The sequence below is a fragment of the Rhinoderma darwinii genome, chromosome 5 (genome assembly GCF_050947455.1).
Source record: "Rhinoderma darwinii isolate aRhiDar2 chromosome 5, aRhiDar2.hap1, whole genome shotgun sequence".
Lineage (NCBI taxonomy): Eukaryota > Metazoa > Chordata > Amphibia > Anura > Rhinodermatidae > Rhinoderma > Rhinoderma darwinii.
This window is the reverse complement of record NC_134691.1, coordinates 112,484,048-112,498,282: the sequence shown is the minus strand read 5'-3', so window position 1 is coordinate 112,498,282 and position 14,235 is coordinate 112,484,048. Positions and strand designations below refer to the sequence as shown.

At 41.1% G+C, this 14,235-nt stretch overlaps 1 protein-coding gene across 1 annotated transcript in view; it reads right to left on the bottom strand.

Annotated features, from left to right (window-relative positions):
- Positions 1-913: 913 nt before the first annotated feature.
- Positions 914-14,235, bottom strand: part of RAB12 (RAB12, member RAS oncogene family) — a 37,855-nt gene continuing 24,533 nt past the window's right edge. Inside the window, exons 4-6 of the mRNA XM_075826413.1 lie at positions 13,399-13,488; positions 8,354-8,458; positions 914-2,202 (exon numbers count right to left, since the gene is read on the bottom strand). Coding sequence (XP_075682528.1) covers positions 2,089-2,202; positions 8,354-8,458; positions 13,399-13,488 — 309 coding nt within the window. The 3' untranslated portion in view covers positions 914-2,088. The remainder of the gene's footprint in view (positions 2,203-8,353; positions 8,459-13,398; positions 13,489-14,235) is intronic.

The following is a 14,235-nucleotide window of genomic DNA, read 5'->3' as shown; positions in this document are numbered from 1 at the left end:
CTTGTTAAGGGTGTTACATTGTTGTTTTTTTACTCCTGAGGAAGTGCTAGACCCATGATAAAGCATAGAGTATGTTATTATTGAAGAATAATACATTCCTACTGAAGAAATTATCCTGGGTTACTGATCCAAATTCTGGATACAGATGGGTTATAGAAGAGGAGACTTCTGGAAAGGGGAATATTTGCCTCCATTACTATACTCCCCCTGCTGTCTATTTTTCTTCTTGTCATTTTGTTTCTTTGGGGAGGATGGAATCACATTTTCACGTTTGCTTTACATTTTTTAGAAAGTCCAATATGCATCAGGAGATGGAGAAAAACGAATTAGACACAAAATACTACTCGCAAAAAACTTTTATTGGTCGAAAGCCCTCACAAACATACTGGTGTTAATGTGGTCACAGGCGGACTGGGTGGAGCTGCCTGGTTGGCTTCCCAATTTTTTCAATCTCCACCAATAGTTTCAACAGCAGACAGCACACTGACCCGTACAAAAACGTTTTCACGGTTGCTCATTGCGAGAAACTCATACACTATTCTGGTCTGTTTTTTGCGGACCAGACTTACCCGGTAAAGTCTATGGGTGTGTGAAAAACAAAAATGTGCAGCACACGGACGACATCCATGTACTATTCGTTATTTTCACAGATCAGTTGCTAAAGAAATGTAGAAAAAAGAAGAGAAAAGCAAAACCTTACAAAGAAGAAAAAATGGATGACACATGGAAACCAGACGCACGCAACACAAACATTCATATGGTGGAAAAACATTAACTTTTGTGCGGACGCAAATTGAATATGCTCGTGTGAATAAGGCCTTATAAAGTGTAAAGAAAGAAAGTTCAAGAAACAGGTGCTGTTGACACAGAAAAACATCTGACAAAAACAGAAACAAAAAACAATATACAACCATTCATAAATAGAAAAAGTTTATTTTTACTTCATTAGTTAGAAATACTATGTTGTTTCAAATACCACAAAGACACACATTTATCCAAATGCATATCGGTCACTGTTTTTGTCCATAAAGGCTTTTACAGTGCATTTTAATAGAGATATATCAAATATGGAATTCACAAAACCACCATCGTTAAAACAGTATGTGTCATTTAGGTGTATGTCATACTTTTCCACCCCTCCCCACCCCATAAAAAAGAAAAAAAAAATCCAAAAGTGGCAGGTTAAGATGGACAGATTAGTAGGTGAATACTAAGAATAATAAAAAAAATTGTCAGTCTCATCTCTATTCCCAAATGGAATAGTAGTGCTGCTTTCTTAGCAGCCTTTTTAGTCATAAAAAGCCCAATAAATGCTGCGCACAATGAAGTCTTCATGGAGTTCATAAACCACACTTTGTTCTGCTTGTTCAGTGCGCCTCAATACCACACAAGAGTGAACAGAAAGGGGCATTGACAGCTCAAATCGTTACTATTGGAAGAAAAAAAACCACAAACAAACTAAATGTCCTTCAAGCTACTTAGACGTTAATAAATACTACTGGAGCAAACATTAATACTCGTGGCAGGTCCAGTAATCAACTATTGTTAAAATGACAACAAAAATTCAAACAAAATCTCAATGTTAAACAAACAAAATATAATACTGTATATGGAAGCATTTTATTTTTTGGAAACCTTAAATAGTTAAATATTTTGGAGCGATAGTACAATTAGCAAAGCACCATATATGTGCCTAGATATAATAATAAAAATACAAAAAAAAAAAAAAAAAAAAAAAAAGGAGATTGATAACTGAGAAACCAAACTTCTGAGCTGAAAATGCGGATTTCAAACGCTACATACTACACAACTGGTGGAGCCTGAAATAAAGTGCTTTGCAGGAACCACGGCGGTACAGCGCTTAGAAAGATGGGCCAATTCTTCCAATCCAGAGCCCATTCAGATTAGAGTGCAAACTCTGGACTATTGCTCCAGCGAGCAAAATCATTCCAAACATAAAACCTTGGTTTGCTGATTAAATATTTACATATTTTACTGAGAAACAAGTGCAAAATGGGAACTTTCTAATGATTGTATCACGGGACACAGGGACTGAATGTCACTGCCCTGCGGTGTATTGAGAGGAAATCAACAGCAACGGACCGGTGGTCGAGGTGGAGGCAGCTCTGGGGGGACTTCCGGCTCCGGCTGAAGAGATAAGATGCTGTTGGACAACTCATGCCGCATTATATCAAGGGGCATCTGCACAAGACATATTAAGGGTTTACAATTAGAACATTTGGATGAATATGAAGAGAAAACATTTTAAACTTGATTATCAAATGCATCAAAATGTACAGATTTGTAATGCAATAATTTTACTGCCATTTGTTTTTTTCTGCCCTTAAAGGATAACTAAACGTTCAACAAAATACGGACATGTCAGAAGTTTTGATCGGTTGGTACAAGCACTGAGACCACCACCAATTGCTAGAACGTAGCTGGCAGAAGCGCTCGTGTGAGCGCTGAGCTGCTTAGTTTCTGTTTGGCTTTTCTCGGAAAGGTGACGTAGCGGTGTATGGGCTCAAAAAAAAAAAAAAAAGGGCCTGTACACCGCTACATCGGCATTCCGAGAAAAGCTTAAAGGAAACTAAACGGCTCAGCGCATATCAACAATACAATAAACGGAAGTGAGAAGATATCACCACCCAGTCTTTTGCAAATTAACTACCACTAGATGGAGGGCCATAGCAGAGCATATGATCTGATAGGAGATATGCATTCCCTCATGTAAAGTACTACATGTAAGGAGAGGACATTTAATGAAACAAAATCTTAAAGGAGCACTCTCCATTTCTACATTGGGGTTTCATCAGTGGGGTGCTGTGTGCAAAAATACTTACCGATCACGGATCTTGTATATTTTGGGTCCAGCGCCGCTCACGTGATCTTCCCTCTGACTTGTCTGGAGTCACTGTGCTTTTGAATAAACCGGAACTCAGGCTCTCAATGCATTCCCATGGGAGCCAGAACAAGGCTACATAGGAATTCATTGAGAGCCTTACTTCCGGTTTTCTGAAAAGCAGCGATTCTAGACCCGGTCAGAATGAAGATCACGTGAGCGGCGCTGGACCCAACAAATGACAAGGTGCGGGAATCGGTGTTTCAGTGGAGTGCTGAGTGCAGAATTACTTACCAACGTACAAATGGAGGGTGCATTAAAAATAAATAAAGTGGAGTGCTTCTTTAAATATAATGCAGTTGATGGGCTCTTCGAGTGCTGGATCATATACTTTTCTACAGTCTTGGGGTCCCACAGATACAAGGACATGGAGTCTATGCTAATTTCCCATGGCGAGATGTGTCGATCGCTTTCTTCTACTGTATTAATTTACATACAGTGCACAACTCCCCCCCCCCCCCCAGTATATGCAGGTATGGTGTACTATTATTAAAAACTTTTTAATCTATAGGGTTTATATTGAATAAAAAGACTCTTGAAGGAGTAAACTTTGCGCTGCTACATACAGGCTTGTGACTACTCCAGAAATCAATGTCTGATGCTCCTCTTACATAAAGCTAAAATGAATATCATTAAAGGTGTTCTCCAGTATATATATTTTTCATTTAGGCCTCTTATTATAGAAGAGACATTTTTAATACCATGTTTGTAAAACTATAACCTCCCCTCCTACACTTCCCACTAAACGGAGCACTGCTACATATAAACATTGCTGCGGCGCTCAAGTCCGCACATAGCCCCACCCCCTCCCTATCTGTGCAGAGTACAGGACCCCCATACATTGCACAGAGAGGCTTTCCTTGCTGCAGCCATATTACATATCTACAGACAGGGACTGGGGGAGGAGATTTACGGATTTGGATGTCACCGCAATGTTTAAATGCAGCGGTGCTCAAATGGCATTTTTTATTTCCAAACACGCTATTTAACCCCTTAGTGTCTAAGCCTGTTTTGGCCTTCAGGACCAGCCCCATTTTTGCAAATCTGACATGTGTCACTTTATGTGGTAATAACTCCAGAATGCTTTTGCCTATCCAAGCGATTCTGGGATTGTTTTCTCGTGACATGTTGTACTTTATGATACTGAAAAAATGTCATCGTTAAATTCAATATTTATTTGTAAGAAACTTACATTACTAAATTTTAATGTATTTACTTGTAAAACAGATAGTAATACCACACAAAATACTTACTAGTTTATATTTCCCATATGTCTACTTTATGTTGGCATCATTTTTTGAACATTCTTTTATTTTTCTAGGATGTTACAAGGCTTAGAACATGAGCAGCAATTTCTCATATTTCCAAGAAAATTTCAAAAGGCTATTTTTTCAGGGACCAGTTCAGTTCTGAAATGGCTTTGAGGGCCTTATATATTAGAAAGTCCCCAGAAGTCACCCCATTTTGAAAACTGCACCCCTCAAAATATTCAAAACAGCATTCACAAAGTGTTTTAGCCCTTTAGTCGTTTCACAGGAATTAAAGCAAAGTAGAGGTGAAATTTACAAATTTCATTTTTTTCTTCAAAAATTCATTTCTAATACATTTTTTCTGTACCGCAGAAGGTTTTACCCAAGAAATGCAACTCAATATTTATTGCCCAGATTCTGCAGTTTTTAGAAATATCCCACATGTGGCCCTAGTGCGGTAATTTACTGAAATACAGGCCTCAGAAGCAAAGGAGCACCTAGTGGATTTTGGGCCTCCTTTTTTTAGAATATATTTTAGGTGCCATGTCAGGTTTGAGGAGGTCTTGTGCTGCCAAAACAGTGGAAACCCCCCAAAAGTGACCCCATTTTGGAAACTATACCCCTCAATCAATTTATCTATGGGTATAGTTAGCATTTTGAACCCACAGTTTTCTTGCTAAATTTATTTGAATTAGTATGTGAAGGTGAAAATCTACTTTTTTTGTGAAAAAACGTAGAAATTTTAAATTTTTACAAGGAATAAAGTAGAAAAAACACCCCAACATATGTAAAGCAATTTCTTCCGATTATAGCAATACCCCATATGTGGTAATAAACTGTTGTTTGGACCCACAGCAGGCCTCAGAAGAGAAGGAGCACCATTTGGATTTTGGATTTCTGATTTTGCTGGAATAGTTTTCAGTGCCGTGTCGCGTTTGCAATGCACTGGAGGGATGAAAACCGTGGAAACCCCCCAATAGTGACCCCATTTTGGAAGCTACACCCCTCAGGGCATTTTTCTAGGGGTAAAGTTAGCATTTTGACCCCACAGTTGTTTTGCTGAATTCATTGGAATTAGTCTGTAAAGGTAAAAATCTACTTTTTTTCTGAAAAAAGGTAGCCATTTTTAATTTTTACAAGGAATAAAGGAGAAAAAGCACCGCAACATTTGTAAAACAATTTCTCCTGATTACGTAAATACCCCATATGTGGTAATAAACTGCTGTTTGGACCCACACCGGGGCTTAGAAGGGAAGGAGCGCTATTTGGCTTTTGGAGCTCAAATTTAGCTGGAATAGTTTTTGGGTGTCATGTCGAATTTGCAAAGCCCCTGAGAGACCGAAACAGTGGAAGCCCCCCAAAAGTAACCCCATTTGGGAAACTACAGCACTTAAGGAATCTATCTAGGGGTATAGTGAGCATTTAGGCCCCACACGTCTTTTGCAGAATTTATTAGAATTAGGGCGTGAAAATTAATATCAACATTATTTCCACTAAAATGTTGATTTTTTTCAATTTCACAAAGGATAAAGGAGAAAATCACCCTAACATTTGTAAAGCAATTTCTCCCAAGTACGGCTATACCCCACATGTGGTCAGAAATGTTTTTTCATTCGAAAGTAATTAACCCTTTACGAACTGATTCATGTTTTGCTTTTTCGTTTTTCCTCCCCGCTTTCCGAGAGCCACTACTTTTTTATTTTTCTGTCAATAGAGTGGTGTGAGGGCATATTTTTTGCGGGACGAGCTGTAGTTTTTATTGGTACCATTTTGGGGTACATGAGATTTTGTTGATCACATTTTATTCCATTTTTCGGCAAGCCAGGTGACCAAAAACCATCAATTCTGACAATGATTTTTATTTATTTTTGACGGCGTTTACCCTGGGCTATAAATGACTATTATACTTTATTCTGCGGGTTGGTACGATTACGGCGATACCATATGTATATACGGTTTTTTATGTTTTGCAGCGTTTGCGCAATAAAATAACTTATTTAGAAAATAATTTATTTTCTGTGTCACCATATTCTGAGAGCCGTAACTTTTTTATTTTTCAGTCAAAAAAGCTGTGTAAGGGCTTGTTTTTTGCGGGACGGGTTGTAGTTTGTATCGGTACTATTTTGGCGTACATGCGACTTTTTGATCACTTTTTATTGTATATTTTGGGAGGGGTGGTGACCAAAAAATAGTGATTCTGGCATTGTTTTTAGTTTATTTTTTTTGCGGTGTTCACCGTGCGGGAAAAATAATATTATAGTTTTATAGTTTGGGTCGTTACGAACGCGGTGATACCAAATATGAAAACTTAAAAACTTTTTTTTTACGTATTCATTTTTTTTCCCTATAATAAAAGACTTATAATAGGAAAAAAAGCAGTTCTTGTTTATGTCACTTATAACTTTTATTTTTACACTTTTTTTTAAAACATTTTTATCCTTTTTTTTACTTTTTTCACTTGTCCCACTAGGGGACACTTAGACTTGCAGCTCTGATCGCTGCTGGAATACATTACACTACACACGTAGTGTAATGCATTCCAACTGTCATTGTGACGTGACAGTCACACTGACAGGAAGCCTACGACGACCACCCTCGGGGTGGTCCTCATAGGCTTCTGTACATGGCAACCCGGAAGCCATTGTCTGGCGTCCGGTTGCCATGGGTACCATCGCCAGCCCCCGCGATTTCACATGGGCACTGCCGATCGGCGCTAAAGACCTTAATTGTGGCGTTCAAAATCGAGCGCCGCAATTAAGGGGTTAACTGCCGATATCAGCGGCGACAGGCCGCTGATCGGCAACGGGGAGAGCAGGGCTGACACCCTGCACAGTTAACCGCCGCGCGGCGGTTAACTGTCAAAGCACTGACGTAACTGTACGTCAAGGTGCGCGAACTTACTGCTCACCTTGACGTACAGTTACGTCATGGTGCGTTAAGGGGTTAAAAGCTCTTTTATTCTTAACACCTTAATGACCAGGCCTTTTTTTGGCCTTAATGACAAAGGATTCTTTTTTGATTTTTCACTGTCGCATTCCAAGAATCATAAATTCTTTATTATTCCGTCGACATAGGTGTATAAGGGCTTGTTTTTGCGGGACGAGTTGTATTTATCAATTGCACCATTTTTGGATGCATATAATATATTAACTTTTATTAACTTTATTTTAGGAGGGAATTGAAAATAAAACAGCAATTCCAGGATTGTTTTTCACATTTTAAATCTACGCAGTTTACTACGCGGCGCAAATAACATGTCACCTTTATTCTATGGGTCGGCTCGATTACGGGGATACGAAATATGTAAAAGGTTTTATAGGTTTTCCTACGTGTGCACGATAAAAACCCTTTTTAAAAAAAAAATACTTGTTTTTGCATCGTCGCATTCCAAAAGCCATAACGTTTTTATTTTTCCGTCGATGCAGCCATATGTGGGCTTGTTTTTTGCGGGGCAATGTATCATTTTCATTGGTACTATTTTGGGGTACATGGGACTTATTGATTAACTTTTACATTGTTTTTTTTTTTTTTTTTACACTTTTACTAAATAAAACTACTTATGGAAAAGTGTTTTTTTTGGTCATAAACTTTATTTAAGAGCTTTAATTTTTTTTTTTTGTTTAGTCCCACTATGGGACTTCACTTTTCGAACTTCTGATACTTAGTATACCAAAGCATTTTTGCCTGTCGATGTAAAACTAATATGCAGTTGCTGAGGGCAGACCTGGGGGTCTTTCTTAGGCCCCCAGGCTGCCATAAAAACCCATCAGTGCCCCACGATCGTGTCCCGGGGTGACAGAGGGTGCACCTCCCTTTGTCAAACACATTAGATGCTGTGGTCACTAGTTGACTGCAGCATCAAAGGGGTTAAATTGCCACAATTTGAATACTTTCCAATTCCGGCAGTTGTGGCAGGAGCCTGGCTGTGCATAACAGCCGTGCTTCTGCCGCTGATATGGTGGGTACAGTGGCAGTACCCACGAGATCAGAGGACGGATATATCCTTCACGATGCAGGAAAATTGATACAGATAAATCTGTCACTCGTCGTTAAGGGGTTTAACAATAAGAGGGCTGAATAAAAAATATATATATCCCGGAGAACACCTTTGAAGGGGTTTGCGGAAAATAGGAAAACCCCATGAAGCGCATCCTTAAAGACTTTTTAACAAGAACTGGAAAAAGACATGGAGAAAACTTACTTTTTTCAATATGTCATCAACCAGTTTTAAAAAGATTTCATCTACATTAAAGTTGTCCTTGGCACTTGCTTCACAGAACCGCATCCCAGTTATCTGTTGGGTAAACTTAATAGAAATATAGGAAAATAATTAATAAATACATAGTGAACAAGAACGGGTCACTGAAGTAAAAACCACGTATACTACACATGCTGATAATGTTAATATGGCAGGTGTAGATATGCCAAGCCACTACATGTAGCAATGACCACTTGTGATGTAATATATAAACCATGCGAAATGTATTATAGGTCATTCTAAGCCCATGGCAAATAATGAATAGGTTTTCACTTTGTGCTATACTTTAAATGCCATATTTTGAATGGACACATAGGATAAAGGGCCTTTTACACTGGCCGATATACGGCCGGGGCAGCGAGCGCCGATCAACGACACATCGTTGATCGGCGCTCGTTTGCTCCTGTCACACTGAGATATGGATGGGAACGAGCTGTCGTTATTCTGACCGCTCGTCCCCATACATTATCATCATGTCGGCAGAGGGTCTCCCTGTTTAGACAGGGAGATGGGCTGCCGACAACGATAATATTTCACTTTTTTAGAGCGATACGATCAGCAGATGATCAAGCGTTTGCTCGTTCATCTGCTGATCGCTGGCCTTTTTATACAGGGCCATTATCGGCGACGAGCGTTCTATGAATGCATGTCTGCCCGATAATCCAGTGTAAAACCCGCTTAACACTATACCTGTGCAGTCTGCCCCATGATATTAAGTACACCCCTGGTTACCAAGCATAATGGCTAAATGCAAACAAAGCATCTTGTCACCATATTTATGCAATAAGAAGGGTCCGCTATTCTGCCCATTAACCGAGAGCCAAATAGACAATACATTATGCCTTCATTCTTAAAGAGGCTCTGTAATCACATTATAAGTGCCCTATCTCCTACATAAGGAGATTGGCGCTGTAATGTAGATAACAGCAGTGCTTTTTATTTAGAAAAACTATTTTCACCAAGTTAAGAATGTGTGTGTGTGTGTGACTGCCCATAGCGATATAGCTATATCGCTATCTGCCGTGTAAATGAATGGGGAGAAGTGTATGACGCTGATTGGTCAATGTCATACACTTCTCTCCACAACGCCCACTTGGTCAAAAGTAAAAACACGCCCACTTGTTTATTAAGAAAGTCATTAGCATAAAGCTAAAAATAGGTCATAACTTGGTGAAAAATGATAGTTTTTTTTGAGTAAAAAAAACAAAGCACTGCTGTTACCTACATTACAGCGCCCATCACATTATGTAGGAGATAGGCACTTATAATGTGGTGACAGGGCCTCTTTAACCCTTCCATGACCAAGGGTCATTGTTGCCCGTGTTCAGGTCAAATTTTCCATTTCTGATATGCACTTCTTTAAACGATAATATCTTTGCAACCGCTTTGAATATCACAACTATTTTTTCTTAGTTTTTTTTACAAGACTCATGAGGCTTTCATTTTCTAGATTAGATTATATAATTCCATGTTTTTAATTTTTATTATGAGCAGACAAATCACTAGAAATGTGGAAAAAAAAAAGGCAGTTAACAACTGATCAACTGTCAGTTTTCCATCAATGTGTCTCAAAATTTGAATCCATTTCCCGGCCGTCTGACCATTTTTAACCGCCATTTGCCATCCGTTTATCATGGCAGTTATAAAAAAATAAATAAAAAAGGATTCGTTTTGTTAGGTTTTTTTTTGTCCCAGCCCCCTGAAAACACTACAGTGCCCATGTAGATCGCGCCAAAATACCTGTGTATAGTGCCACATTGCCCACTATAGATAGTGCCATTGCCCACTATAGTGCCACAGTTCCCACTGTAGATAGTACCCGCATAGTGCCACACAGAGCGCCCATGTAGATAGTGCCACAGTGCACTCTGTAGGTAGTGCCCATATAGATACTGCCACACCCCCTGTAGATCGCACCAGAGCCCACCCTGTAGATATCTACAGGGGGGGGGGGGGGGTTCTGCTGCCATCTACAGGGGGGGGGGGGGAAAGGTTCTGCTGCTATCTACAGGAAGGGGGGGGGGGTTCTGCTGCTATCTACAGGGGGAGGGGGCTTCTGCTGCTATCTACAGGGGGGGGGGGTTCTGCTGCCATCTACAGGGGGGGGGGGGGTTCTGCTGCCATCTACAGGGGGGGGGGGTTCTGCTGCCATCTACAGGGGGGGGGGGGTTCTGCTGCCATCTACAGGGGGGGGGGGTTCTGCTGCCATCTACAGGAGGGGGGGTTCTGGTGCCATCTACAGGAGGGGGGTTCTGGTGCTATCTACAGGAGGGGGGTTCTGGTGCTATCTACAGGAGGGGGGTTCTGGTGCTATCTACAGGAGGGGGGTTCTGGTGCTATCTACAGGAGGGGGGTTCTGGTGCTATCTACAGGAGGGGGGTTCTGGTGCTATCTACAGGAGGGGGGTTCTGGTGCTATCTAACGGGGGAGGATGGTTCTGGTGCTATCTACAGGGGGGGGGGGTTGGTTCTGGTGCTATCTACAGGGGGGGGGGGGTTCTGGTGCTATCTACAGGGGGGGGGGGTTCTGGTGCTATCTACAGGGAAGGTTCTGCAGATAGCACCAGACCCCCCCTATCCCTGTAGATAACGCCACCTAAGCTCCCTCTAGAGCGATCTGACCTGGGATTCCACACCTAGAGGGAGCTTAGGTGGCGCTATATACAGGGGGGGGGGGGTGTGCTGCTATCTACAGGAGAGTGGCATAATCTACAAGGGGGTGGCATAATCTAAAGGGTGGACAGTGCAATTTGCAGGGGGATGGAGAGACATCGGGGTCTCCCTCTAGGAGGGGAAATACACTCCTAGAGGGAGCTTAGGTGGCGCTATCTACAGGGCGGTTGTGTGTGGCGGGGGGAGGGGAGTGGTATATTCCGGGGCTCTCAAAGCCCCAGTAGACATGAGAGTGCAGCGCTGCTTGCAATGAAGCAGCAATGCACTCATTAAACCCCGTTCCAGGCTGCCAACGTTTATATACGTGACAACTGCACGGGGCATCGGCACTTGGAACGTATATAGCAAGAGTATTAAATATTCTAGATCGGAAGGTCTCAGACAAGAAGAGGAGGACTGCCCAAAATAAAGGTTAAACACAAAATCTGCTATTAATGGTTTGTCCTTTAACCCCTTCCCGCCGCAACCATTTTTCGGATTTTCACTTTAGTTTTTTCCTCCCCACCTTCCAAAAGCCGTAAATTTGCGGGACGAGTTGTAGTTTTTCACGGCACCATTTATTGTACCATATAATGTAGTGGGAAACCATTTTTGGGTGGTTTTGTTTTAACGGCATTTACCGTGTGGTAAAAACTGTATATTACAGCCATACCAAATTTATATAGTTTTTGTTATGTTTTACTACTTTTACAAGGAAAAAAAGTGATTGTTAAAAACAAAATTTGAGTTTGGTAGCCATATCCTTAGCCATAACTTCTTTATTTTTTCGGTCGATTTAGCGGTGTGAGGGCTTATTTCTTGCGGAGCGAGCTGTAGTTTATATTGGTACCATTTTGGGGTACATGAGACTTTTTGATTACTTTTATAAAAAATTTTGTGAGAGATGAAGTGACCACAAAACAGCAATTCTCACGGTTTTAATTTTTTATTGCGTTTGAACTTTTACAATATATCATTATTTAGTCCGGACTTTCACAGACACGTCGATACCAGTTATGTTAATTTTTTACATTGTGCTTGGGGGAAAATACTTTTTTTTTTAACTAGCGATCGTTGGATCGCTTGCACGATATACTGCAATACTAATGTATTGCGGTATATAATTATTCTGACAGTCTCCTATGACGCCCTGAGGCAGGGCGTCATGGGTGTACAACTATGGTGGACCCGGGGGCCTTCAACAGGCCCCCAGGCTGCCATGCCAACCAATGGCACCCCCCCCCGCTCGTTACATGGAAGTGTCGGCTGTAACGCACAACAGACACACTCGTCCTATGGGGCGGGCTCAGCACGTGGGCCCGCTTCATACTCCCCCACCCGACGTGCGGCGTATACATACAGCGGATGTCGGGAAGGGGTTAATTAGGAGGAAGTCCCCAATAATCTGCTCAGTTTTCTGCTTTTGATCTTATGAAATATATCATTTTGCAGTTCTGTGCTGGAAACAAGCTGTGAATTATGCGACATTATGTAAGAAACTTGTAAAGAAAGGCCCCACTTAGAGTAGACTTACAGTAGACTGCTATACGTGTGTCCTTGCTTTACAAAATCTCTACATGTTTATTGCACACGTTGACTGGCGCTTTTCCAATATCAGTTTGTGGTGCCCGCTACTCTCCTTGTTTTGTGACTTTATGGACTATCAGATTAAAGGCATTTTACTGTACATAATATTCCTGCTTCACCTGTTCACGTGAGGTAGAGGAGGATCATAGATGTAAGCCAGTCCACATATTGCATCTTTACTTGAGTATCCACTAGAAACATTTTCACTGAACGCTACTTAAGGGTATGTTCACACGACAGCGTCCGTAACGGCTGAAATTACGGGGATGTTTCCGCCTGAAAACATCCCCGTAATTTCAGCCGTAACGGCATGTGCAGGCGCTTGAACGCCGCGTCCTTAACGGACGTAATTGGCGCTGCTATTCATTGGAATCAATGAATAACGGCTCCAATTACGCCCAAAGAAGTGACAGGTCACTTCTTTGACGCGGGCGTCTATTTACGCGCCGTCATTTGACAGCGGCGCGTAAATATACGCCTCGTGTGAACAGACAAACGTCTGCCCATTGCTTTCAATGGGCAGATGTTTGTCAACGCTATTGAGGCGCTATTTTCGGATGTAATTCGGGGCAAAAATGACCGAATTACGTCCGTAATTAGTGCGTGTGAACATACCCTAACAGGTGCTATCCCAGTCAAAATTGAGAACAAAGAAAGGCTATTTTTTTTATATATGCATAAGACACTATGTGAAACAGATTTCTAAACCCAACACATGTACAGGAGCCTTTGTTTCATTGAAATCCTTACCTTTTCTCCCTGCTGCCGAGTGATCTCTCTGTCAATTTCACAGTCCAGCTTATTCCCAACTAGAAGGAGCTCTGCATCCTCAGACGCATACTAGATGAACAGAAATAGTAAATCTACGATTTTATTGTTGGTTGTCACAATGAAACGGTTATTTTATCACATAGCATGTAGGATGTAAATATAGTAAATATTTCCATCCCCATTGTACTATATGGAGCAGTTTGAAAAAATCTGTCATATAGATGTATTTATTTCTACATAAGCATACACGCAGATGTTTGTAGCACATCAGTAAAAACATATATTGTCTATATAAAAGGTATTAAAACTTAAAGGCTATGGACACCTTTGACATGGAAAAAAAGTGTTTTTTAAAAAATATATATATATATGTTAGAGTTTTCCTGGATTTAAAAAAGCTGCACTAAGTTTCAGGCTGCAATCTTCATTTCTTTTCAGACCTCCTGATATTCAGTTAACAAGGTGTTCTAGTTTCAGACTTTTCTCCTCTGGACGTGTCCCTCCCAGTAATACGTGCTGGATGTGAGGTCTGGGTGTCCAGAATGCTGCTGCCCTCACTAGATCTCATATCAGCAGAACTTTCCCTCTACACTAGCCAGTGTCATTCCAACTCTCCTCCCTATTTACACTGATACTAAAAGCCCGTGTGATCTGCCCTTCCTGAACACTTGGAAGCTTTCCTCCATCTCCACTCTCTTATTTGCCGTGTACAACCTCCACCCACTCCCTGCTGCTCTGAAAGGAGAGCAGATTAGGTCAGCCCCAATAGTAGCAGTGGACTGACTGATTTGAGTTAGAAGCAGCAGCACAGCCAGT